Source organism: Sus scrofa, chromosome 13 (assembly GCF_000003025.6).
Source record: "Sus scrofa isolate TJ Tabasco breed Duroc chromosome 13, Sscrofa11.1, whole genome shotgun sequence".
NCBI classification, from domain to species: domain Eukaryota; kingdom Metazoa; phylum Chordata; class Mammalia; order Artiodactyla; family Suidae; genus Sus; species Sus scrofa.
The window spans coordinates 179,148,762-179,174,825 of record NC_010455.5 but is presented as its reverse complement, the minus strand read 5'-3'; the positions used below and the strand labels follow the sequence as shown (position 1 = coordinate 179,174,825).

The 26,064-nt window shown below is 34.7% G+C and overlaps 1 protein-coding gene across 1 annotated transcript in view; it reads left to right on the top strand.

Moving 5' to 3' along the window:
• LIPI (lipase I) overlaps positions 1-26,064 on the top strand; it is a 52,064-nt gene that overhangs the window by 5,787 nt on the left and 20,213 nt on the right. The window contains exons 3-8 of the mRNA XM_021069839.1: positions 7,219-7,601; positions 10,700-10,808; positions 12,797-12,898; positions 15,640-15,729; positions 16,963-17,130; positions 19,076-19,180. Coding sequence (XP_020925498.1) covers positions 7,219-7,601; positions 10,700-10,808; positions 12,797-12,898; positions 15,640-15,729; positions 16,963-17,130; positions 19,076-19,180 — 957 coding nt within the window. The remainder of the gene's footprint in view (positions 1-7,218; positions 7,602-10,699; positions 10,809-12,796; positions 12,899-15,639; positions 15,730-16,962; positions 17,131-19,075; positions 19,181-26,064) is intronic.

Below are 26,064 nucleotides of genomic sequence, written 5' to 3'. Positions count from 1 at the left end.
TTGAATAACCTGAAAATATCAGCTAGAAATTCAAATTATTTCTTGTTTCCAATTGGATATGTGAGCTAAAAATAAATTCTGGAAATGTTTGGGTTTTGAATTAAAATACATAACCTAAATGGTACTAATATACAGTTATCATTTATATTTTACTCACTTGGAATTCTCTTGATAGGCATGTTATAGTTTTTTTTTTTGATGTATAGTATTGGTACCTTAACTCGAAAGTCAAAGAAATCTGAAGTCTAGGGCCCTAATCTTTATGTCATATCATAGTTGACATCATTTTACCTCATTTCAATGTCATAGTTTAGACTATAAATTTATATGGTAGATTTTCTTAGATTATTGTTCTGATTAGTAGTTAGGAAGTTACCTACATTTCAACTGGGGAAAAACTCAGATATAATTGCTAAGTATGCTTCTGACTTTGTTGACCAAATTAAAATATCAGACCTTTAGATATTAGTAACAGTAATTATAAAATAAGAAAATTAAAGATTTTGTGAGTATTAAAATCATTCTCACCCCATGCAAACTCTTACATTTTCTCTCATTTTGCACAAATTCCTACCTGCCTGGGATATTTTGTTGAAATTTCAGTAATTTATTTCACGCAAGTGTGTCTTATTCAAAGTATATATGCCCTTACTTTCTCCACTACAGGTTCTGAAGTACAACTTTTGGAGGGCAGATCTCGCACTCCTCAACATGGGACTCATTATAATTACATCTGCTTTTGAAAAAGGAAAAATTCTTTGAAAAACTGGGATTACTCGGATGGATTCAAAACTTTTTTTTTTTCTTTTTAGGGTCTCACCCAGGGCATATGGAAGTTCCCAGGCTGGGGATCGAATGCCAGCCACAGCCACAGCAACGTGGGATCCAAGCCACATCTGTGACCTACACCACAGCTCAAGGCAACAATGGATTCTTAACCCACTGAGCAAGGCCAGGGATTGAACCTGTGTCCTCATGAATACTTGCCAGATTTGTTAGCCATGAGCCACAACGGGAACTCCCAAAACTTTTAAATAGGCTCAAATGGGAATGGAGAGCATAATAGGACACACACAAAAATAGAAAGCTGTAGAATATGTTTACGTTTTTTGTCTTGCTTTTTTTAAATGATTTTTATTTTTTTCCATCATAGCTGGTTTACAGTGTTCTCTCAGTTTTCTACTATATAGCAAGGTGACCCAGTCACACATACATATATATATTCTTTTTCTCACATTATCATGCTCCATCATAAATGACTAGATATAGTTCCCAGTGCTATACGCAGACAATGTAAAATTTTCCTCAAAAGTGTTAAACAAATGAAATTGAAATAAGATGTTTACTAAATCATGATTTAAAAATACTGAACTAATTTCTCTTAAATTATTCTTTTTCTTGAATGTTTGTATTTGTTTTCTATTTATATCACCTTGTAAAATATTTTCTAGTTATTAATCATCTGGAAAGTAAAATAAAATACAGAATACATAATTTACCAAACACACACAACACACACAAATGTTCTTCATAATCATCTGCTTAATATAGTTAGTACCCATAATCATACAAGTATATATCTATATGCATGTATATTCATTGTATAGATATTCTGTGTACATTTTCAAATTGCATAGATATTCTGAGCATTTTCTGATTCCCAGTAACTGCTTTAATGTTAGTGTGGTTTTTACCATTATTATTATAGCAATTGTCAGCAAACATTTCTGTGAAGGGCCTGATAGTCAATATTTTAGGCTTTGAGGGCTTCAAGTCTCTGTTGTGTCCCTTCAACTCTGCTATCACAGCACTAAAATAGTCAGAGCCAGTTTGTAAAGCAATGTGTGGCTGTGTGTCTAACTAAAATTTAGTAGTGGACACCAAAATTTGGAGTTATTGTAATTTTCATGTCACAGAGTATATTTTTTTACATCCATTTAAAATGTAAAAACGGGAGTTCCCGTCGTGGCGCAGTGGTTGACGAATCCGACTAGGAACCATGAGGTTGCGGGTTCGGTCCCTGCCCTTGCTCAGTGGGTTAACGATCCGGCATTGCTGTGAGCTGTGGTGTAGGTTGCAGACGCGGCTCGGATCCCGCGTTGCTGTGGCTCTGGCGTAGGCCAGCAGCTCCAGCTCCAGCTCCAATTCGACCCCTAGCCTGGGAACCTCCATATGCCGCGGGAGCGGCCCAAGAAATAGCAAAAAAAAAAAAAAAAAAAAAAAGCCGAAAAAAAAAAAAAGTAAAAACCCTGGGAGTTTGGGGTTAGTAGATGCAAACCATTATACTTAGAATGGTTAAGCAATGAGGTCCTGCTGTATAGCACAAGCAACTATATGCAATCATTTGTGATAGAGTATGAGGAAAAATGCTTTAGACTTCAGTCAATTTAAAAATAACAAATATTATCAGCAGAAAGAAAAAGATATTTAGATATTTATTTTTTCTATTATAGTTTATTTACATTGTTCTGTCAATTTCTGCTGTATAGCAAAGTGACCCAGTCATACATATATATATATATATATATATACGTTCTTATGTCCCATCATAAGTGACTAGATATAGTCTGCTGTGCTATACAGCAGGATCTCATTGCTTATCCACTCCAAATTTAATCCACTCCAAATGTAATAGTTTGCATCTACTAACCCCAAACTCCCAGTCCATCCCACACCCTCCTCCTCCCCCGACTATATACACACACACACACAAACTTTTTATTTTTTTGCATTTTAGGGATGCACCTGCGGCATATGGAAGTTCCCAGGCTAGGGGTTGAATTGGACCTGTAGCTGCAGGCCTACACCACAGCAATGTAGGTTCCCATCCATATCTGTGACTTACACCACAGCTCACAGCAATGCTGGATCCTTAACCCAGTTAGCAAGGCCAGGGATTGAACCCACATCCTCATGGATACTAGTTGGGTGCATAACCTGCTAAGCCACAGCAGGAACTCCCAAAATTTCAATAATACTGATTTTTACATTTGTTCATCATTTGTCTTCAGCAGAAAACTTTATATTTTTCATTTCAACTTGCAGGGCTTCCAGTAGTGCTTTATATAGAGCAGTGATAGTGATAATGAATGAATGAACTTCAGCTTTTGCTTGTCAGGATGTCTTAATTTTGCTCTCATTTCTGAGGAACAATTCTGCCAGATATAAAATTCTAGGTTAAAGCTTTTCCTCTTTAACCACTCTAACTATATTCTCTTACTGCCATGTGGCCTCCAAAGTTTCTGCTGAGGACCCTGCTGATAATTTTATTGAGGATTCTCATAAGTTTTTTTATGCCTAAGATTTTATTTTTCTTTCTCTTTCTAAAATGTACCAGAGTTGAGTCAGCTTGATATTCTTTAAGAGTTTCACAGTACATTAGTTTAATTTTTTTGTGTCATATGATGTTTTGTTGGTTTTTTTACGTGATATTAATATTGCCAACAAAACTGATTATGATGCCACAATAAAGCTAAATAAAACAAAGCTAAAAACTCAGATCCTCAGTAGCAATTGATATAATGCAGTTATTCGTCACATTTATTGAGTTAGGTGGGAATTGGTTAGGCACTGGTCTTTGTTGGGTAAATAGGCACATTTGGCCGTTGACTGGCTGTCAGTCAGTGGGGAGATTAACACAATTTGGCTTTTACACCTGTCTTTCCTTTTCTAGCAGGCCCTATCTGGGATATTCTCATGGTGATTGCAGAAGTGTGGAAGGCCCAGCCATAAAGTGCAAGCCCAGTTCAGCATCTGCTTGCATTGCATCTACCAAGGTCCTATTTTCCAGGTCAAGCTGTAATATTTGTGCCCATATCACAAAGTGGGGCAAATCATTCCCCTTTTAGGGAAGAATACCTCAGAGTTACAAGGCAGATGGCATGGATTCAGAAAAGGGCTCTCACTCAGAGGCACCATTGCAATCTAGTATATCGACCTAGTTTCCTTTCATTTTATCTGTGTAGAATATACCTATATCTCCATTTATTTAAAATTTCCCATGTACTACTTTTAACTATTTTATAGCTAAATTTCTTTTTTTAAATGAAAGCTGATTTTTTTAAATAAGCAGACTTTATACAACTATGTAACTGTTTTTGTTTTTTCTCATGTAATTTTATCATTTTAGGCTCTCTACTTTGTATATTGACTTTTTCATTTTCTTTATATCTTTTATTTTATACACTGTTTGCTCTACTTTTATATTTTTTAGTGTATAGAAAGTTATGTGTACTGTTTTACATAGTATAGTGGTTAACAGTTAAAGTTTCAATAATCTCTTAAAGCCCATACTTATCTATTTATTCAATTTTTAAAAGTTGACATCTTTTGAATCCCCCAGTTAAGGAATTTTGATACAAAACTTACTTTTTTCTATACTTCTTTTAACCTACATTTCCATCTTAATAGTATATTGGTTTATACTCATATTTAAATATTCTTATTAAATATTTGAACAAGAGTAACATCTGATATTGATTTATGTCTTACTTTTATAATATTTACACTTACATTGGTGTCCAATTTGTTTCTATGCTCACTTTTGATCTTTATATACTGTGACTTTCTATGGATCAAGTCATCAATAAAATTCTCACTTATTTAACAATGACGATGTCAGGAACCGTACTTAGTTATGAGTGGTGTACTTTAGGAGAATATAAAAATTTTAGGTCACAAACTTTTGCACTTAAAATCTTCATTTGCTACACATTTATCTGTCTGATGTATTGTTTCGGAAGATAAAAATGCAGCCATCCTAACTTCATTGTTCTATTTGTAATCTGAAATTTCTGCCTTGATATTTTTAGAATATTTTTCTCTTTTACTGAAAACCAAACCAGGTTCTGGAAGGTTTTTTGGTGAGTCTGATTAACTTATTTTATCTGGATCTGGGTGAGCCTTTTTCAGTTTGCATACCCTGGTATGCAGGTATTTCCTTAACTGTTCTAACTGCTGTCCTATCCCTCCCCAGTTCCTCTTCCAACTGCCAGGGGAACATCAGTGATTTTTAATCTGAATCATTATTTCCTGTCCTATATCTCTATTCACCATCATAATTTCAATCTCTTTCTTCCTTCATTTCTTACTATAAAGTGAGTTTCCATGTTTTAGCATTTATAATGTGAATTTTTATTCTGCAGTTGCATTTTTGCTTTTCCTGAATTGGAATAGCTTGTTATTCCATTTTTAACTTTATCCTATTGCTTTTTACCTCAACGAATTTCCTCTAATGGCCTCTTGTTTTTGAAATGTCATTTTTCTTGCATTCCAATGAGGGTGCTAAAGAGTTTTTTGCAATTATTTTTACATCTGGTAATAGACAACAGATTTTGCTGTTGATTGATTGTTTTAGGTGGTTTATTTCCCTTATTTTATCACAGGGAGTCTATTGTTTATTTCAGGGCCAGGTAAGATATACCTTAGTTTGGAGTGGACAGCAATTTGTATGAATCAGTTGCATTTGGACTTCTCAGAGTTCTAGCTCATAGGAAGGTGGATATACACAATTCCCTACACAATTGGTACACTGTAGTAAGTACTGATACTGAACTGAGATTTAATTTCCCCTCCTCTCCACTTCCCCATTCCCTAGTTCTTAGGACAAATGAAGTAACAAAGTTTTCCTTCTGTCCAAGTATCTTTCAGCTGTTAACCTGGGAATTGAATAGCAGTCTTGCTTCTTCTTTACTGCCTTTCTCCTCTTCTAAATAATTGTAACAATATTACATATATAGTTAGGGTTAGGGTTAGGGTTAGAATAATTGTAACTAATGCATATATTATGGATTTACCAAATATATACTATATATATGTTGTTTTAATATATATTTGTATGCTAAAACATAAACCTATGAAATACATATACATGTATTTTACTTAAACATGTCATTGTTTGGGGGCATTTAAATCCCCTCTATTTCTCCAGTATTAAAGTAATGTATATTAGTTCATTTTTACATGTTTTTTGGACTATTTTCTTGGGCTAAATTCCTAGAAGTGTAATTACTGGCATAAACTTTACTAATACTTTTGTGAATTTGTGATAAATGTTGACAAATTGTTTTCCCAAATCTTATTATCAAGTTAAATTTCCAGAAGCAGTATAAGCATATGCTCTGAAATTATATTCCTCTTTTGAAAAAAAATTATAATTCTTGAAGAGAAAATAAAAAGCAGCCATGTTTCACTGCCTAGTAATGATTCTTGCTGTTGTTTTGGCTTTGTTATTTCATTTTATGCCCTACTTCCTTCTAGAATGAATGGATGGATAGATATATGTAGGTAGATAGATAGAAAGATAAGATTCACACATTGATGAAATTTGATGATAATTAAGGTATTTTAAGTTTTGTGTGATCATGTATAAACCTTTAATGCATGAGTAAGTATTTACTAATAAAGATTAATATCTTTACATTTAATACAAATGTTTATTTCATTAATATAAATCCTAGAAAGAAAAGCAGAAAGAGTAAATATTTTTAAAACTATGTGTAGTAGTCACACACATATATGTAAAATTTCAAAAGGATATATCAAATTATGCTCTCAGTATCGACATAGATGAATATTTGTTGTATTTACCATTATGCATATATGTGTTAAAAGGATTTTTATCTTTTAATTTGACAGGAAGAAAATTATTTTTGTTTTGATTTATGTTTGATCATTAGTCAGGTAAAATATGTATTTTATAGTGCTTATTATCCATATCTAAGTATTCTGCAAAATTTTCTTAAGGTTCATAATTTTATGGACTTTTATTGGTGTATGTATATATATATGAGTTTATTAACGATATTAACGATTTTAGTCAAACCATTGCTATTTTGTACAGATAAAAATTAATTCTTATTTTTTAACCAACCACATTGATTTCTATACTTCATCATAGATTTCAAGTATATATACCTCAAAAATCTTTTTAAGGAATTCTCTGGTGGCTCAGTGGATTAAGGATCTGACTTTGTGACACAGGTTCAATCCCTGGCCCATGAACTTTCCTATTCTGTGGGCATCGCTAAAAAAACTAAGCATATTTAAGCAGTCAGAGGATTACTTTAAACATTGTGCTTGCTAAATAAATTATGCTAATGTGATAATAAATACAGTCTTACTCATCCTCCAAGTTCAATAATTTTTTGCAACAACAAGAATCAAATCAAATACTATCCTAGTACTCAGCATAACTGATTTTTTTTTTTTTAATTTCAGAGAATAAAGGACCATGCCTTGAATTCTCTCAGCTAAGCGTAAAGGATTCCTTCAGAGATCTGTTTAACCCGCAAATGGAGATATTTCTGATATTGTATACAAGGAAAAACCCGAGCTGTGCTGAGCCCCTGTTTGAGCAGGATAACTCACTTAGTGCTAATTTCAACACAAGCAAGAAAACAGTCTGGCTTATTCATGGATACAGACCAATGGGCTCTACTCCATCATGGCTTCGGAACTTTGTAAGGATTTTGTTGAACCAAGATATGAATATAATTATAGTAGACTGGAACCGAGGTGCTACAACTTTTCTTTACAGTAGAGCAGTAAAAAATACCAGAAAAGTTGCTGTGAGTTTAAGTAGGTATATTCAGAATCTTTTGGTAAGTCTGATATTTTATGTTATATATGTTATATGATATACAGTATGTAATATCATAAAATAAATACTGTTTTCCCATAAGCATTAAGAATTACTGCATTGATATGTTAACATATCGACCATCTTTTCTTTGTGTAAGTGGATAAATCCATACCAAGACATGACCTATTTTTTAAAAAATTATCTTAAAGACCCAGTTACTGTGTTTTATCTTAAAATCATTTAAGATTTCTGTTTTTTGTTTTAACTTTACCTATACTGACTTCAGGATAAGCTAGTGATTCCATGTGCACAGAGGGGATAAACTATAGTCGTTAAATTTCAGAGAAATCTTTTCAAAGGTATGTCTAATATATTTATAATTAGTCAAGTGTGCATTGATAAAACTGAGGGGAAAAACAGCTTGAAAAGTAGCATACTTTTGCCCACCTTGGAGGCAGGTCTCCTTTCCATTTAGGTCCAGGGTTGGTTGAGATGGGTGAAATAAATTCAGGCCAGTTGTAGGTCATTTGTAGTTTGAATGATCTTTGGTTACTAAGTTGATACATATGGAGACCCACTTCTGTTCTAAAGAGAGGTGGTGGTGATGGGCAATGGAGAGTGAAAAGGGTGGGGTCTAATAATGGGGACATTCTTGAGCTTGAAATCTGCCTTTGAGTTGTGTTGTGTTGAACTTCCCAGCCTCTGATGAAATTGAGCAAGCATCACAGATCCAAGAAGCAGTTGCACATAGCGGTTAGAAGTCAGAATGGAGGGCTTCTAAGACCAATCCATCTCTTATCTGTGTGACTTGAAGCAGTGGCTTAACCTTTCTGCCTCCTTTACTTGTCTTTACATTTAGAATAACAAAAATTTATAGTAATATTTAAATATTAAATAAAATTAATTCTTGATGAGTGTTTGGCATATAATAATCATGGAATAAAGTCAGCCATAATTATTTATTTTATATCCCCAAATTTGGACAAGATCAAACCTCCCTCTGCGGAGATTGAAGGGGATCTCATTCTCGGGAGTTCCCCTCATGGCTTAGCAGTAACAGAGAGGAAATCGATTCACCTGTTCTTACTGATAAATTGATTTTTCCTTTTAGCAGTGGTATTCTCTCTAATAAATATGTACCTCACATTGTGGAACATATGAATGTTAAGTAGAATAAATGACTGATTTTTCCTTTTAGCAGTGGTATTCTCTCTAATAAATATGTACCTCACATTGTGGAACATATGAATGTTAAGTAGAATAAATGTGTAGTATTCTATAAATTTCTAACAGTGTTTTTACTTGCAGAGGCTTCACATTAAAGAGAAGGGATGAAAAATTCAGTAGCACTAAAGTAGAGAGCAACACTCCCTTGGGGTTCTGGGCATTGGTCTGAAAAATTTGAAGAAAATTATCAGCCTGTGTCTGGAAAACCTGAATCTAGTTTCTCATTAGAATCATTAGAATAAATATTTCCTATTTTTTTTTTTTTTTTTTTTTAGGGCCACACTCACAGCATGTGGAATTTCCTAGGGGTTGAACTGGAGCTGCACCTGCCAGCCTACACCACAGCTCATGGCAATGCTAGATCCTTTAACCTACTGAGTGGGGCCAGGGATCGAACCCACATCCTCATGGATACTAGTTGGGTTTGTTACCACTGAGCCAAAACAAGAACTCCACTTCCTATCTTTCTATAAGCCATCAAATATGTCACTCTGTAGACTGAACCATGAGCTGCTTCCTGAGAGTGTGGTAGAAGAAATTCTCCCTCATTCAAGGTCTCAATGCCACAAACCTTCCTTCCTAGCCTGGGATTCTAAGATGTGTTCAGAACTTGGCCTTGGAAGATCAGACCTCATCACTCTCCAGCTTGTGATCTGGGGGAATCACTTAAAATCTGTGAATCTCATTTTATCATCTCTGACATAAAGATAATTATTCAGGAGTTCCCGTCGTGGCGCAGTGGTTGACGAATCCGACTAGGAACCATGAGGTTGCGGGTTCCGTCCCTGCCCTTGCTCAGTGGGTTAAGGACCTGGCGTTGCTGTGAGCTGTGGTGTAGGTTGCAGACGCGGCTCGGATCCCGCGTTGCTGTGGCTCAGGCATAGGCTGGCGGCTACAGCTCCGATTCGACCCCTAGCCTGGGAACCTACATGTGCCGCGGGAGCGGCCCAAGAAATGGCAGAAAGACAAAAAAAAAAAAAAAAAAAAAAAAGATAATTATTCACACTGTTCAGTCTTCCTAAAGTTTTTGACACAGTCTACAGATAAAACAGGGAGTTCAATTAGTTTATATTTTGGAGTTAAACAGATCTTGTTGACCTGAAGACCATCTTTTTCCCATATAGTAATAAGTGTATATGGCTTTGGTTTTGGGCAACTCATTATCAAACCATATTTAATAAGCATTTAATAGGTGCCAGGGAAAGTTTCAGGCAATAGAATAAAAAGAAATGTCATAACACTATTGTGAATGTTAACTAAGAGGTTTATAAAGCACTCATCAAGGTAGATAGCACAAAGTAAGTGCCTATATATGTTTAAATATTATTATTATGAAATGCTTTATTCATTATTATTTTGCACATGCTATTTTAGTTAAAATGATAAAAGTTTTTTTAATATTTAAGTAAAACTTTAATGGTATTAAAATGTGTAAAGAAAAGCCAGATATTTTTATGGGAAAAGTTGAACAAAGATATAGTTGTTTTGAAATTATAAAATCGCATTCTTGGGAGTTCCCCTCGTGGCTTTGTGGTAATGAACCCAACTGATGTTCATGAGGACATGAGTTCTATCCCTGGCCTCTCTCAGTGGGTTAAGGATCTGGTGTTGCCCTGAGCTATGGTGTAGATCACAGACGTGGCTCAGATCCAGTGTTGCTGTGGCTGTGGCATAGGCAAGCAGCTGTAGCTCCAATTCGACCCCTAGGCTGGAACTTCCATGTACTGTGAGTGTGGCCCTTAAAGGAGAAAAAAAAAAAAAATCCCATTCCCTGTGTTCCAGGAATAGATTAAATCAGAAAAAAATAATGAATTTTAGAATATTGATTCAACAAGACATAATTTGTGATTTTCTGAAACGAAAATTATAACACTGCATTTTGAATTGCAGAAACATGGAGCATCTCTTGATAGTTTTCATTTCATAGGTGTGAGCTTAGGAGCTCATATTAGTGGATTTGTTGGAAAGATATTTCAAGGTCAAGTTGGAAGAATAACAGGTAAAATATTTTTGACAATATTAAACAGTGTCTTTGTTTTAGTTAGACTCTAAAGTCTTTAGTTCTTAACTGAAGTTTTATATATATAAATATATAAATGGGAGGGGAATGATTAATTTCTGCAGCCTCATATGAATTTTAAGGACATATTAATATAACAATCCAGAAGAAAGTTTGGCCAATTAAATGTAATTTTTTTTCATGTATTAACTAAGAATATAACCTACTACCATGTACTTTTACAAATTTTGATTTATTTTAATCATTTTACAAAAATTTTACTTGAACACTAGAACAGAGAATCAGGAGTTGGTATCCATGTTCTGGACCTGATTCCTCTTATATTTCCTTACCAAGGTTACTGCTTCCAGAAAGCTTAGTAACCAAATAATGCTAACATGGATTTTCAGGCTTATCTCTAGGAATGGTAGTGATTTTAAACTAGGAGGATAGTAGCCCTTCCCAGTTAATTTATCTTTTTAAGAATTATTGAGATCTATTCCCACTGAAGATTTATAATAATTTCAAATGTTAGCACTAGAGTCTTTAGTTAAACAAAGGGGGAGGGGAGAGGTGCATCACTTGTTTAGCTATTTAGGATCCTTACAAATCTTAAGTATACCTTACCTACTTTGATCAGTTTTAACTTCATCCCCATTATACAGATGTGAAAACTGAGGTTCCGAAATGAATGCAGGAAAATCAATAAGTTAGTAACAGCTAAGGCAGGATTTATACAAAGCTCTAGAATCCAAAGCCCATTCTCTTTCAAGCACCACACTAGCTCAGTTTGATTTAGTGGTAATCCTACCTTATTTTAAAGTGTATTTACTCACATATTAGTCTAGTTCCAATGGCTCCACATGCCAAGTAATTATCAGGGTTTAAAAAGCCAGCAAATTTGGTAGTTCTACATCAGAGAAATTTATAGGGAAAGAGGAGTTTCTGCCTCATTCAGTCATGTGGGCCAAATTAATGAGGGATAACAGAAGGTCCTGAGATGAGCAATATTACATTTTATCTTTTAAAATATCTCTTTAAGGAGTTCCCACTGTGCCTCAGTGGTAACAAACCTGACTAGTATTCATGAGGACGTGGGTTCCATCCCTGGCCTTGCTTAGTGGGTTAAGGATCTGGTGTTGCTATGAGCTGTGGTGTGATGTATTCAGTGTTGTTGTGGCTGTGGCGTTGGCCAGCAGCTACAGCTCTGATTCGACCCCTAGCCTGGGAACTTCCACATGCCGTGGGTGCAGCCCTAAAAAGACAAAAGAAAAAAAACCTCTTTAGGATGCTTGTTTACCCATTGCATTGTTGTTCTCAAGGCATTACATTTCATCTCTTCTGCACCTTTTTACACTCTTCAGGAGGTCATGAGCCTAGAGTTTTTTATTTAGAATTTTCAATAACGCTAGACATAATATCCATACTTTATGAAAATTTTAATATATTTTTCTTTTCTTGTGTATGTGGGAAACTTTTGTGAGGAAGGAATGATGAGCTAATAATAAATATGTTTTATTCCACAGCTCAAATTGCATCTAACGCTTAAAATCATTTTAGACCCACAGATAGATCCAGGATGAGCTAGTACAGCATGAGGTTCAAGACAGGACCGGGATGGTATTTATTATTTTATCCCCTCGGGAGTAGTAGTAATTATATTTTTAATTAAATGTAAAGTTGCAACCAGTATATTCCTAAGTACTTTATAAAAATGCTAAAAAAATCCCACAATATTTTACTGAGGCATCTGTTGTGTGGCTTAACACTACATTGTTGGTAAACTCTGAAGACTGGTAAAAAAAAATTCAAATAAAGATGATACTTGCTATTCATTTAGTTTTATTAATCCTGAGGTTTATTTTTGGACAGATTTAAGCTAAAACTATATAGGCTTGCTATGTTTATAATGTAATAATGCAAACATATGATCTAATGAACCCTGTGATACAACTTGATTAATAGATAATTTCATTCTTGAATTTCAGGCCTTGACCCTGCTGGACCACAATTCTCTGGAAAACCATCAAATGGCAGATTAGACTACACTGACGCAAATTTTGTGGATGTCATCCATACTGACACCAATGGTAAAAATGTGGGATTTATTCCTTAATTATTTGAAATTGAAAAGGAGACATAGACACTGGGGAAGAGGAGAACATAGGGAAAGAGTAGTGGAGGAAGCGATGATAAGACTATAATTATATAATGATTATATTTCCCACAAGCAACATTTCTTGGAGCTAGTGATTTCCTGTGGTGTCAAATGTCACTCTTTGCCTTTAGCTTTCCTCCTTCAGTTTTCAAGAACTGCCACATCCTCCTAAAAAACTGAGATTTTATTAAAATAAAAAAAAATATATATATACTTCATCCTGTTCATGCTATTGACAGTTCTATTGACTTGATCACAATTTCCCCCATGCTTAATTTTCCTGATATATTTAGGTTACCATTCTCTCTACTCATTTTCTCACTTTGTTATGAGAACAGATGGAGATGCTTTTCTTAAAGGCTTTCAATTATTTTCCTAAAATGTCTGACTATTGACAGTTTTGGACAGAGAGCACCTACTAGACATTTCAGATAATATTTTAGATGCCCTGACCCCCTTCCTTACTTGAAATCCATGATACTATTATTATTTCCTATACATCAGGGACTTTTTCTTTATGTGTATGTATGTATGTTCATTCAGTGAAATACTATATAGCAATGAATGATTACAAACTAGTAACTACATTTACACTTGACAATGTGGTTTAACATCACAAGCACAAATATACTGGAAATTGAAAGAAGCCAGACACAAAAGCATGCATGAAGTATGAGTCAATTTATGTGTTTTTTTTTCCCAAAATTTGCTAATCTAGAATCTAAAATATATTGTTATGGAGGTATCCTTAGCAGGTAAAGAATAGCAATGGTAAAAATACATATTTAAAAAGAAAACAGTTTTTTTTTAATATAAAAGAGAAAAGCTGGTGATTGGGTTAAGGCACACTGAGTTTCTAGGTTCTGTTTCCTGATATGGGTGTGGTAGCTAAGTGGCTATTTGCTTTATATCCTTTAATTAATTTTTAGTTTTATATTTTATGATATTTTCTGCATGTTATATTTTACAATAAAAAGAAAATTAAAAAGCCATATCTGCTCTCCCCACCCTCCTTGAAACCAAAAGAATGAATGACCTAAACAGACCAAACAAGCTGCCCTGCCCCTTCCATCTGATTAAAGAGAAATGACATGCTTGAATCAAGGGCTGCTTGTAAGTTAATTATAAATATCTTTTGCTTCTTCCTGATTTCTAAGCAGTCTTCTTGGTCTGATTTGATTCTACCTCAGAGGCAGATTGGAGAAAATGTTGGCTAGCATACCCTTACCATACAATCACATCATACATGTGCTTCCCTGGATTGCAGGGAGTTCTAATGAAGTCCTCTAAGTTGTCCTTGGTCTTTCCTTTTGTGCTGAAACCCCTCCCCTGTAATGCACATGCTCAGTGCTCTCTTGCCCTGCTAATACCTCACTGTCATGTTCTGATACATAAGAGAACTAATCAAGGAGCTACATTTTTTTTAGAATTATTTTATAGATATTTAATGGATTCACAGCTGCATTTTAATCCTTATTGCCAGACCCAAGTATTTATCTTGTGTTTTACTGAATCTATTGCTGACCTCACTCAAGAGTTCCTTATGTTGTAGGAAATTTCTTTTATCCCAAACTAAAGTTTGCAGTCTTACTCGGCAGCCGTATTTTATATCTAATCACAGTCCTGGCTATTCTGAGCTTGCTAACCTCTTTCATTCTTAGGGCTTCCCTGAGTTATGGACCCCATATTGGTAATGCACCCAGAATTTGCACCTTCCTCAGTGCCCCAAGGCTCTACAGAATGGCTATCAGTATTTGCAGATGTGGAACTCAAGAGTACAGAGAGATGTCTGTAATGTGACATTTTATATAAGCAACTTGGGTACCCTCAGATTTTGGTATCTTTGGAGTTAGGGGTAGGTGTGGCGAGGCCTGGAACCAATACTCTATGGATACCAGTGGACGAGTGTGTTCTGAAGCTCTTAAGTCATAGCTATGTGTTTCATGTCTCTCTGGCCCAACTTGTTCCAGCTATGATGCAGCATCTTTCAATTTTTCCAGTTAGTGAATTTTAGCATCAAATCCTTCATATTATTATCAAGAAAGAGAATGAATCATCACACTCACCTAAAAGGTCGTAAATGACTTGGTTTCATTTCCTCTAATGCTCTGTCTCACATATTTCACCAACTTCTTTGAATACCCCATGTGCAAGCAGATATCAGCTTGACTTACTGCTTCCATCACATTTTTCACTGACCCTTTGCTCTATTCTCAACTCCTCATGGGAGATTTTCCAAACAAGCTAATTAAAACTGCAACCTACCACCCTCACTAGGCATTTGTTGACCTTTATTCTGCTTAATTTTTCTCTGTTGCACTTACTATTATCTTAAATACTGTATTTTTGCTTACTTATTACATCTTTCTCTACTAGGAAATACTTTCCACTACAATAAGAAATTTTGCTCTTTTCCTTTTTCACTTACGTATTCACAGCACAAAGAACTATGATGTGCCCATAATAAACTGATCAAAGGTAAATGTGTTAAATTAATGAAACATAATTTGCATGAGGAATTAAATTGAGGAGTTAAGACTAGAAAAACTCATCTTTTAAAAAATAGCATTTATTTTCTGATTCAAGTTTTTAGTCACTTTCAGTGGATTTTATAGGATATGTGGCTGACCTGATTATATTTACTTTGTGATTCTTGAGTACTTTTCTTCTCAGGTTTAGGCATTAAAGAACCCTTGGGACACATAGATTTTTATCCAAATGGAGGGAAAAAACAACCTGGCTGTCCTAAATCAATCTTTGCAGGTATACCAATAGTATTTTAGAATAAATTGTTCATGACTCAAAATAATGAAAGAAAATCAGTTTACCTTTTCCCTGCTTAATCTGTGGGCAAGATTTTTATCACTCTTGCTCAGGATTCGGGAGTTATTGGTGGAAAATAGTTTAATTTTATCTTTCTCAGTTCATAAGTGTTACCGTAAACATCTCATTTGGTTATGGGTGAAACTGATTATAATACAGTCTCAACAGTTTTAGTTCATCATTTTAAACATTAGGAGAAATTTACAAGTCAAATGAAGAAGCAAATGTAGCCAAAGTATCATATAACACAAGTTTGGTTTCAGGATTTAATTTTTCTGTTATAGTATTGTACAAACATAGGTTTATGAACTTCTGCACTTGGTTATTCTGTACATACATAGCTGAGCAACTGTTTCAGGTGTGGAATTTGGCTCAAATCAGAGCCATAGTAAGAAATATTCTGAGGTCTGCAGTGGCAGCTGGTCAAGCATCACATCATTAATAGCTGCTACAACTAGAGAAGTTTGGCCAAGAGGATAATGATGTGAGCAGTTGGGAAAGGAAAGGGACATGATAAAGTGTTAATGTCACCAGGTTTCTTAGTCATGTCCAACACTGGATAGAAATGTTAGGGGATAGAGTTCCCATGTGGCTCAGGATCCATGAGGATGTGGGTGTGATCCCTGGCCTCGCTCAATGAGTCGAGGACTGGGCATTGCTATGAGCTGTGGTGTAGGTCATAGATGTGGCTCAGATCTGGCATTGCTATGGCTATGGTGTAGGCTGACAGCTGTAGCTCTGATTGGACCCCTAGCTTGGAAACCTCCATATACCACAGGCGCGACCCTAAAAAGCAAATAAATAAAAATAAATAAATAAATAAATAAAAATAAAATAGAAATGTTAGTGGTGAGAGTTAAAAGAGAGCTATGTGTACACTAGTTACAAAATATGGTAACACTATGTGTCTAGGATTTGTTGAAGTATTGAAATGAAATATATTTTGCTGTTTTAATTATTATTTTAGAAAAATTTGCTATAAATCTCACATACAAGGCATTGTATCCTTAAGTTTTCAATTGTACCATTTGTTTAGTTGCCTGAGATAAAACACTGCATTTTAATCAATACTTTAATGTTCATAAAGTTCACAACATTATGTAGAACTTAATCTTTATTTTTTTCTAACATATGAACTTAATATATCTAACTGCCTGATTTTTAACACTAAAGGAATTGAATTTATTAAATGCGACCACCAGAGAGCAGTTTACTTGTTTATGGCAGCTTTGGAAACAAGCTGCAATTTTATTTCGTTTCCTTGTCATTCTTACAAAGATTACAAGTCTGGCTCATGTGTGGATTGTGACAACTTTAAGGAAAAATCATGTCCTAAACTAGGTAAGAGAGATTGTTCTAATTACTATAATTGTTTGTGGAAAATGGACAATATAATTGTGTTAGTATTTTCTACTGGAAACTTTCACATTCACTTGTGAATATGTTAATGCTTTATGGGAACTTTTTTTATGGAACAGAGAAAATAGTTTATTTCGTACTAAATATTTTTTTCAGATACTTAGTGAGAGAATTTGGTGAACTGCTTTTCTGTGCTCAGTGTAGTGGGTGCATTTGGTGCTCTCATGATCATCCTTGTTCTTGATACATGAAAAGATCTTTTTAAACTTTTTTGTCTTTTTTTTGGGGGGGGGCTGCACCTGTGGCATATGGAGGTTCCTGGGCTAGGGGTGGAATTAGAGCTGCAGCTGCTGGCCTATGCCACAGCCACAGCAATATAAGATCTGAGCCGCTTTTGCGACCCTACACTAAGCTCATGGCAACACCAGATCCTTAACCCACTGAGCGAGGCCAGGGATCGAATCTGCGTACTCATGGATGCTAGTTAGATTCGATTCCACTGAACCATGACAGGAATTCTGATATACCAAAAAAACTTACTATTTATTATCTATATTTCCACTAAAGAAAGAGACTTGTACATTCTTCTTAGCAGTACTGAGTTTTGTTTTGTTTTTTAATGGGGAGACTTATGAGCAAGTAAAGAGGTGTGAACCATGGTTAGCTTTTCATTTGCTATTAGCAAGTAGTACGAATCGTACATGGTTTCACAACTCATAAATCAGTAAACTTGATAAGAGTAGTTAACTGTTGCAACTTGTGATTACTAAAGGCTGCTGGTGGGAAATTATAGAGAAAAAAGAATCCATGTAAAAACCGAATGTTAGAAGAGGTGGAAAGAATCTCAGAGGCTGTTTGTTCAGGATTTGCCAAAAACAATACCAGACCCCAGGCATGTCATGAACATCTAAACATCTGATCAGTATCATGTAGTCTCTCCTAGAAATGTTTCCAAAACCAAAGTGCCTCAGTGAAATGTGTTGCAATTATCAAGTCTGAATTAGCCTCCTGCACTTTTCTTTCACAGGAACTTTATATTAACATACTCGGAGAATTGCTAGGAGAGGCAAGCAATATGCAGGCTTTGCCAGACTTTTTTCCTTATAGACCCCTTCTATCCACAAAATGTCTTGTGGGATTAGTTTTCTTCAGACCTCATTTTGGGGATTGCTTTTCTGGTCCTATTGCTTTTCCATATAAAGGAAAATTGTAACCTAGTGTGAACATATGGATTGCTTAAGGGCACAGTGAGAACGAGAGTTAAACCTCTGAATTTTCAATTCAGTATTCTTTCTACTACATTCAAATCTAAAATTTAGAGGTAGCAATGTGGAAATAGACACATCCATGAAGCAGGAAGCATCTTATAGTGTGTATATTGCATATTCTCAATGTACAAATAATGTTTGTTTCTGAAGTATTTATTATACACACAAAATATAGTGTATATAGGTGCTATCTCTATTTTGTATTGTCTATATAACATGTACATAAGCATATCGTATCTGTATGAATGTGTAAATAGGCAAATTGGTGGCTGTGCTCATGAACTAATTTTCATGTTTAAGTTTTATCTAATCAATTTATTCTGCTGAATTTACTAAAAAGAATTTCAAGTAGAATTCCGAATTTACAATATAGTAGTAAAAACTTCTACAAATGGGCTTTAACCATATGGAGTATATGCTAAACTCTAATAAGATTTCCAGGTGGTAGATTTATTTATGAATCTCGAATTTAAGAGTTGTTATCATAATTAAAAATAAATAGAATGTGAAATTATTTTGAAAAATGATATTACGTTAGAAAAATCCTCAAATTAAATTATTATTATAATTTTATCCTTTATTTTTTTTTAGTGATTTGATATTTTTGTATGCTGTTTGAAGGAAGTCAAATTACTAATGTTCTATTTCTCAATTCTCAGGTTATCAAACTGAGCTATGGAAAGATATCTTAAAAGAAAGAATAGAAAACAGATCTCTCAGGACCACGGTGTTTTTGGATACTGTTCAAACAAATCCATTCTGTAGTAAGTTAACATTTTTTTTTTTTTTCCTATTTCTTGGGCCGCCCCTGTGGCATATGGAGGTTCCCAGGCTAGGGGTCGAATCGGAGCTGTAGCCACCGGCCTACGCCAGAGCCACAGCAACGCGGGATCCGAGCCGCGTCTGCAACCTACACCACAGCTCACAGCAACGCCGGATCGCTAACCCACTGAGCAAGGGCAGGGACCGAACCCGCAACCTCATGGTTCCTAGTCGGATTCGTTAACCACTGCGCCATGACGGGAACTCCTCCGTAAGTTAACATTTTTAATAAATGAGCCAATAATTAGTTTTATATACTAATTTATATTTTTATCCAAAACAAATTTTACCAGGCACTTTCATGGGATTTTAAAATTTATTAGAGCCAGTTGTACAAATTCAAATAAGGATTCTTAAATAAATTGAGCATATGCTTTGTGTAATATTTTCCAAAAAAAATCAAGGTCTTTTGTTTTATACCCCTAGTTTCCTACATTTAGAGTTATGTCAGTGTATAACAGGTTACAGAGTTTAAGACATCTATCTATACTTTTTATGATTATCTTTTTGGAAACTGAAACTAAATTCTATAAATACAAAAAGTGCAAATAAATAGTAATTTTCCCAATATATTTAGAGTTGGATAAGAGGAGAAAATTTGAAGAACAGGAGATAATCTCTTAGAAATATTTTAATTAGACTTATGAGAAGCTATTTAAAAAGTGAAATTATCCTCTTTAGAGATCAAATCTTGAAGTGGTTTATAAATAAAAGCCCTATTATACAAGGATATCATGAAATAAATTTTTTAGTCACTGCCATTGATCTTGGCTACTGTGGAATAAATACTTAAAATAGCTTCTTATATTTTAAAATATTTTAGGCTAGGTAGTATTACCATTTTGCAGGCACAGTTACCATCAATTTTAAGATAGTCTTTAAACATTTGTAGTGTGCCCTGTCATTCATTTGTGATGGATCCTGTCATCCATTTTTTTGGGGGAGGGCAATCCATTTTGAAATTAAAATTTTAATTGAATTAAATTTAGATTCACATGTAGATATAAGAAATAATGCAGAGGAGAGCCTGTGTACAATTAATTCATTTTTCTTCAATGGTAAAAATTTTTCATTAATATAGAATAAATAAAATGTCACTACCACAATATTTATCTTGCTAAAATCCATCCATCTTATTTATATTTCATCACTTGTGTGTGTTTAGCTTTGTACAAGTCAATCATTTAATCATTCTATAGGGCTTTATATTTATCATGACAGCAAAGCTATTGAACAGTTCCATCACCACAAGATCACTTGGGTGGCACTTTTATACTATATATACAATTTTCTTAACCTGACCTTTCTAATCTGTGACATCCATGAACATATTCCTAAAATTCTGTCAATTTAAAAATTTTGTATAAAGGGAATCATTAACTATGTGACCTTTTAATTTGGCCTTTTAAGCATAATTCTCTGGAGCTTCATCTGTGTTGCAGCATGTATCAATAATTCATTCCTTTTTATTGCTGAGTAATATTCCATTGCATATGTGTAGTGTAGTTTGTTTAATTATTCATTTATTGTAGGGTATCATGGATATGGTTAGATTTGGCTATCATGAATAAAGCTGCTGTGACTATTTGCATAAATATTTTTGTGTAAATTTAAGTTCTCATTTCTCTGTTATAAATGCCCAGCAATACAAATGCTGGATCAGAAATTAACTGTACGTTTAACCTTATAAGAAAATGACAGTGTTGGAGTTCCCACTGGGGCACAGTGGAAATGAATCCGACTAGGGAACCATGAGGTTGCGGGTTCAATCCCTGGCCTCGCTCAGTGGGTTAAGGATCCCACGTTGCCATGAGCTGTGGACTTAGGTCACAGATGGGGCTCGGGTCTGGCATTGATGTGGCTGTGGTGTAGGCCAGCAGCTACAGCTCCTATTCGACCCCTAGCCTGGGAAACTCCATATGCCGTGGGTGCGGCCCTAAACACACACATACACACACACACACACACACACACAAAAAAAAAAAAAAAAAAAAAAAAGAGAGAGAGAGAAAGAAAATGACAGTGTTTTTCAGTGTGGCTAACCGTTTTTTATTCCCCACAGTAAAGTATGAGTGATTTAATATCTCTGATTTCTTACTAGCATTTGGTGTTGTCATTATTGTTAAAATTTATCTATTTTTTTTTTTTGTCCTACCTATGGCATACAAAAGTTCCCAGGCCAGGGATCGAATGTGAGCCACAGACATGACCCAAGTCGCTATAGAGACAATGCTGGATCCTTAACCCACTGCACCACAGTGGGAACTTCAAAATTTATCCATTCTGATAGGTGTATAGTGATGCATTGTTGAGAGTTTAATTTTTTTGCTCTAATAACATGATATTGCATATATTTTCTAGTATCTCCTTTGGTCAAATGTGTGTTTCAGTCTTCTGCTCATTTTCCAACTGGATTTTTTTTAACTATTGAGTTTTGAAGGTTCTTCATATATTTTTGATAGAAGTCCACTTTTACTTGTTGAAGATTTTGTCTGCAAAATTTTTTTTCCCAGCCTGTAACTTGATTGTTTTTTCATCTTCTTCATGAGAAGAAGGTGCCATTCCCTTTTTATGAGGCCTAATTTATTACTTTCTCCTTTCACGGAACATAGTTTTGGTGTCTGAGAACTCTTTGCTGAGCCCTAGGTCCTGAAGATTTTCTCTGGAGATTTTTTTCTAACAGTATTATACTTTTATGTGTTACTTCAAACATAGACAATCTTATTTAAATATATTTTGAAAGGCACATACTGCAGAATATCTAAAATAATCATTAAGATTAAGAATAAAGAAATAAACACTTTGACTTTCCTTCTGCATCATGTCTCTTTTTCTGATTCTCCTCTTCCACTTTTAAGGCTTTGTGATTATAATCCTTGGGATTATTTTGGGTCCACTTGGATAATTCAAAATAATTTATTTACTTTAAGGGCAGCTGATTAGCAACCCCAATTCCCTTTGAGATTTTAATTATCCTTTGCCATTTTAAGGTAATATATTCACAGCTTCCATAGATTAGGACATGGGCATATTTGGGGAGGCCTGCCACCGATATAAAATACATATTTGAGTTTTCAAAGTCTACTGGCATTAACATTTACCACTTCAAGTGAAATGTGGGAACTTTATTTCCATTTAGGTTATTTTACATTCTCCACTTTTAAATATTATTATCTCGAGTATCAGATTGTGTGATAATTTTTATTTCAAGTAACAAATATGATTTATAAACTCATAAGGAAAACAATAATTTATTGTATGTATCCATATTTCTTTTTTTCCATTTCCCCTTTTTGTTTCTGATACTCTAAGATTATTAATTTCATCAATTCCTTTGTGTACCTTTCTATAATATTTAAGAATGGGTCTGCTAATGAGAAATTCTTTAAGTTTTTTTTTTTTTTTTGGTCTGAGAATGTCTTTATTTCTCCCATATTCTCAAACAATGCTTTGGATAGAAGATTAATAGTTGAGGTCTTTCTTTTAGCACTTAAAAAATGTTCCTTTTGGTCTCTGTGGTTTCAGTTGAGAAATCTACTGTAACCCACTTGGTGTTATCCTGTAGATAATGTTTTCATCATTCTACTTTGACTGCTTTCAAGATTCTTTTCTTTTTTTTTCAGTTTTCTGAAGTTTAATTATAATTCTTTTGTTATAGTTTCACAGGTCTGTGGAGCTCTGTTCATTTTTTTTCTCGTAGTCTATTTTCTCTCTGTTTCAGACTGAGTGACAGCTTGATCTGTCTTCAAGTTCACTTGTTTCTATCCTCTACCACTTCTACTCTATTATTGAGACTATCTAGTAGGTTTTTTTTGTCCATTATGGTATATATATATTTTTGTCTTTTTAGGGCCACACCTACAGCATATGGACGGAGCCGAAGCCACCTGCCTATGCCACAGCCACAGCATCATGGGATCCAAGCTGCATTTGTGACCTACCTCACAGCTCATAGCATTGCCAGATTCTTAACCCACTGAGCAAGGCCAGGGATTGAACCTTCGTACTCATGGATACTAGTTGGGTTCATTAGCCGCTGAGCCATGACAGGAACTCTGGTATTTTTCACGTATGTAATTTCCACTTTATTTTCCTTTTTCTTTTAAGAGCTGCACCCGGGGCAAATGGAGGTTCCCAGGCTAGAAGTCAGATCGGAGCTACAGCTGCTGGCCTACATACACCATAGCCACAGCAACATCAGATCCAAGCTGCGTTTGTGACCTATACTACAGCTCATGGCAACACCAGATCCTTAACACACCGAGCAAGGCCAGGGATCAAACCCGAAACCTCATGGTTCCTAGTCAGAATTTGTTTCTGCTGTGCCATGATGGGAACTACCACTTTATTTTCTTTTATAGCTTCTATTTCTTGGCTGAGACTTTTCTATTCATATTTTGAAAAAGACTCTGACTTTGAAGCATTTTTTTATGATGGTTTCTTTAAAATTCTTGTTAGTTAATCCCAGCATCTGATTCGTGTCAGTGCTGGCATTAGTTGATTGTCTTTTCTCACCAAAATTCTGATTTTCTCTGTTCTTTGTATAACACGTAATTTTCAACCACCTACTGGACAATTTCTCTATGTTACAATTTGAGTTCTGTTTAAACCTTCTATTTTAGCAGACAGTTACACTGTCTAGATTTTGGCTTTATGTATTGTGAGACTGTGAGTTTATGCTATATAAAGTTTCAGGATTGTCATATTTTCCTGTTGACTTGCTTTGCTTTTTTTTTCTGTTTTAGGGTTGTTTTTGCCTTGCAGGCTATTCTATCAGATACTCTCACAACAACAATTTGTCTCATAAAGCTTGGAATCTTGTGTCTTCTTTTCTATCATCAATATTATGTTCTGTAATATTTTATTTCACTTCTTAATTAACAATAAACAGTTATCAATATTATCATAACATAAAATGCTCATTTATAAGTTTCAGATTTCTACATTTTATATTCTTCTTTCCTCCCTCCACAAATCCTTCCTTTTGAATTTAATTTCTATCTTACTTAAATAGACCCTTAGTGACTTTTCACTAAGTAATGCCTCTCAGTTCATTTGTTTGTTTCCTTGAAAATGTCCTTATTTTTTTTTTTCCTTACGCTGGAATGTAAATTTAGTCCAGGATAGAATTTTACATTGAAGGTTGTGTTTTTGTTGTTGTTGTTGTTATTGTTTGTTATTTGTCACAGCCTGCAATGGGTTGATGTGGGATCTCAGTTCCCAGACCAGGGATTGAACCCAGGATGCAGCAGTAAAAGTGCTGAATCCTAACCACTAGACCACCACTAGAAAATAACTCTGAGAGTTATTTTCATTGAGTACTTTGAAGGTATTAAGTTTCATATTTTAAAATAAATTTCTTTTTTTCATTTATTAGCAATATTATTCCTTGAATATAATCTATAGTTTTCTTCTGGTTAAACTTTTGTTACATATAAACTTTTATTTATCTCTCTTAATTTATGCATGATTTATTGTTGTCATTTTCTGACCTCAGTGGTCAGTGTAAGTCTCTACTAAAATTAAAGAAAATATTTGTTTTATTTCAAAACAAAGGTTCATGAAAACTCTCAGCCGTCTGACCTTCTTCATAATCTCCATTCAGAACAAGTTGGATTTTGTTTTTTTCAGAATTTATGTACCATAAACCTGGAGCGTTTTTCATGTAAATTTTGGGACGCCCTTAACCAGCTGATGCCTGTTACCTGGGGTTTTATTTAGTCTCATGGAAAAAGATTTTTTCCACCTGCGTCCCATATAGAACCAGTTGGAAGACATTTCCAAGTTTCCCTTTCAATGACAAAGATTCCCTGACTGTGCATGAATTTTCATCTTAGCTCCATCACTTTGTATTGTCTCTTGTTGCAGCATGGATGTTGACACTTCTGCCTCTGTCTCCATGCTACACTCAGTTCTCAAGTCCTGTGGAGATCCAGGGCTTTAGTTCTTCTAAAGCCTGGCCTTTAATTTCTCTTAATCTCTGCCTCCTGATATTTTCTCTTACTTCATATGAGCTTGGTTGCATATTTAATTTATGAATTGAACACCCAGAATTTCTAGATACCTGTAGCAGAGGTCAGCTTATTATTAACATCTCAGCATATCATATTGCCAGAAATCATCTGAGCAAGTCTGAACACTCACTTTTTTGGGTGAAGGGAACAAAGTATTTTATCTAAAGCTGGGCAGTTGATTTAAAGTAAGAAGTGTTCCCTTATGTTTTTTGAGTTAGCAATTGATGAAGGCCAAGTATAAATTCATTACCTTATATTTGAGGTGGCACTAAACATCAGGCACAAGGCAAGAAGTTACTCCAGTTGATCAATAGCAACATTAAACAGCTAGCATGCACAATTTTAGTAAGTGTGGTGAATCGCACAAGAAAATTCATGCATTCCATGTCCTGTTTATATACTTTGTCTTTTAAGAGTTGCTGCACAGTACTCAGAAAAACTCACAGAGAGTAAGAACTTTTGGCGTAGCCCAGATGATACTGAGTATAGGGATGAGTTCAGCATCTTTGCCTCTGAAAGATAAACCACTGTTTTGTATGGGCATTTTGAAAAAGAACTATTATGAGCTCACTCTATATAGGACTGATTTTATAGTCATTCCTAAACAACCAGTGAAGTTGTAAATTATATTTGTCAAGCAAATTTAGCTAGGTCTATTAATCAGATAATTAAGGAACCTAATCATAGTTACCTTAGATATGCTATAGATAAAGAAAAAAATGTTGGGAGTTCCCGTCGTCGTGGTGCAGTGGAAATGAATCCGACTAGGAACCACGAGGTTTCGGGTTTGATCCCTGGTCTCGCTCAGGGTT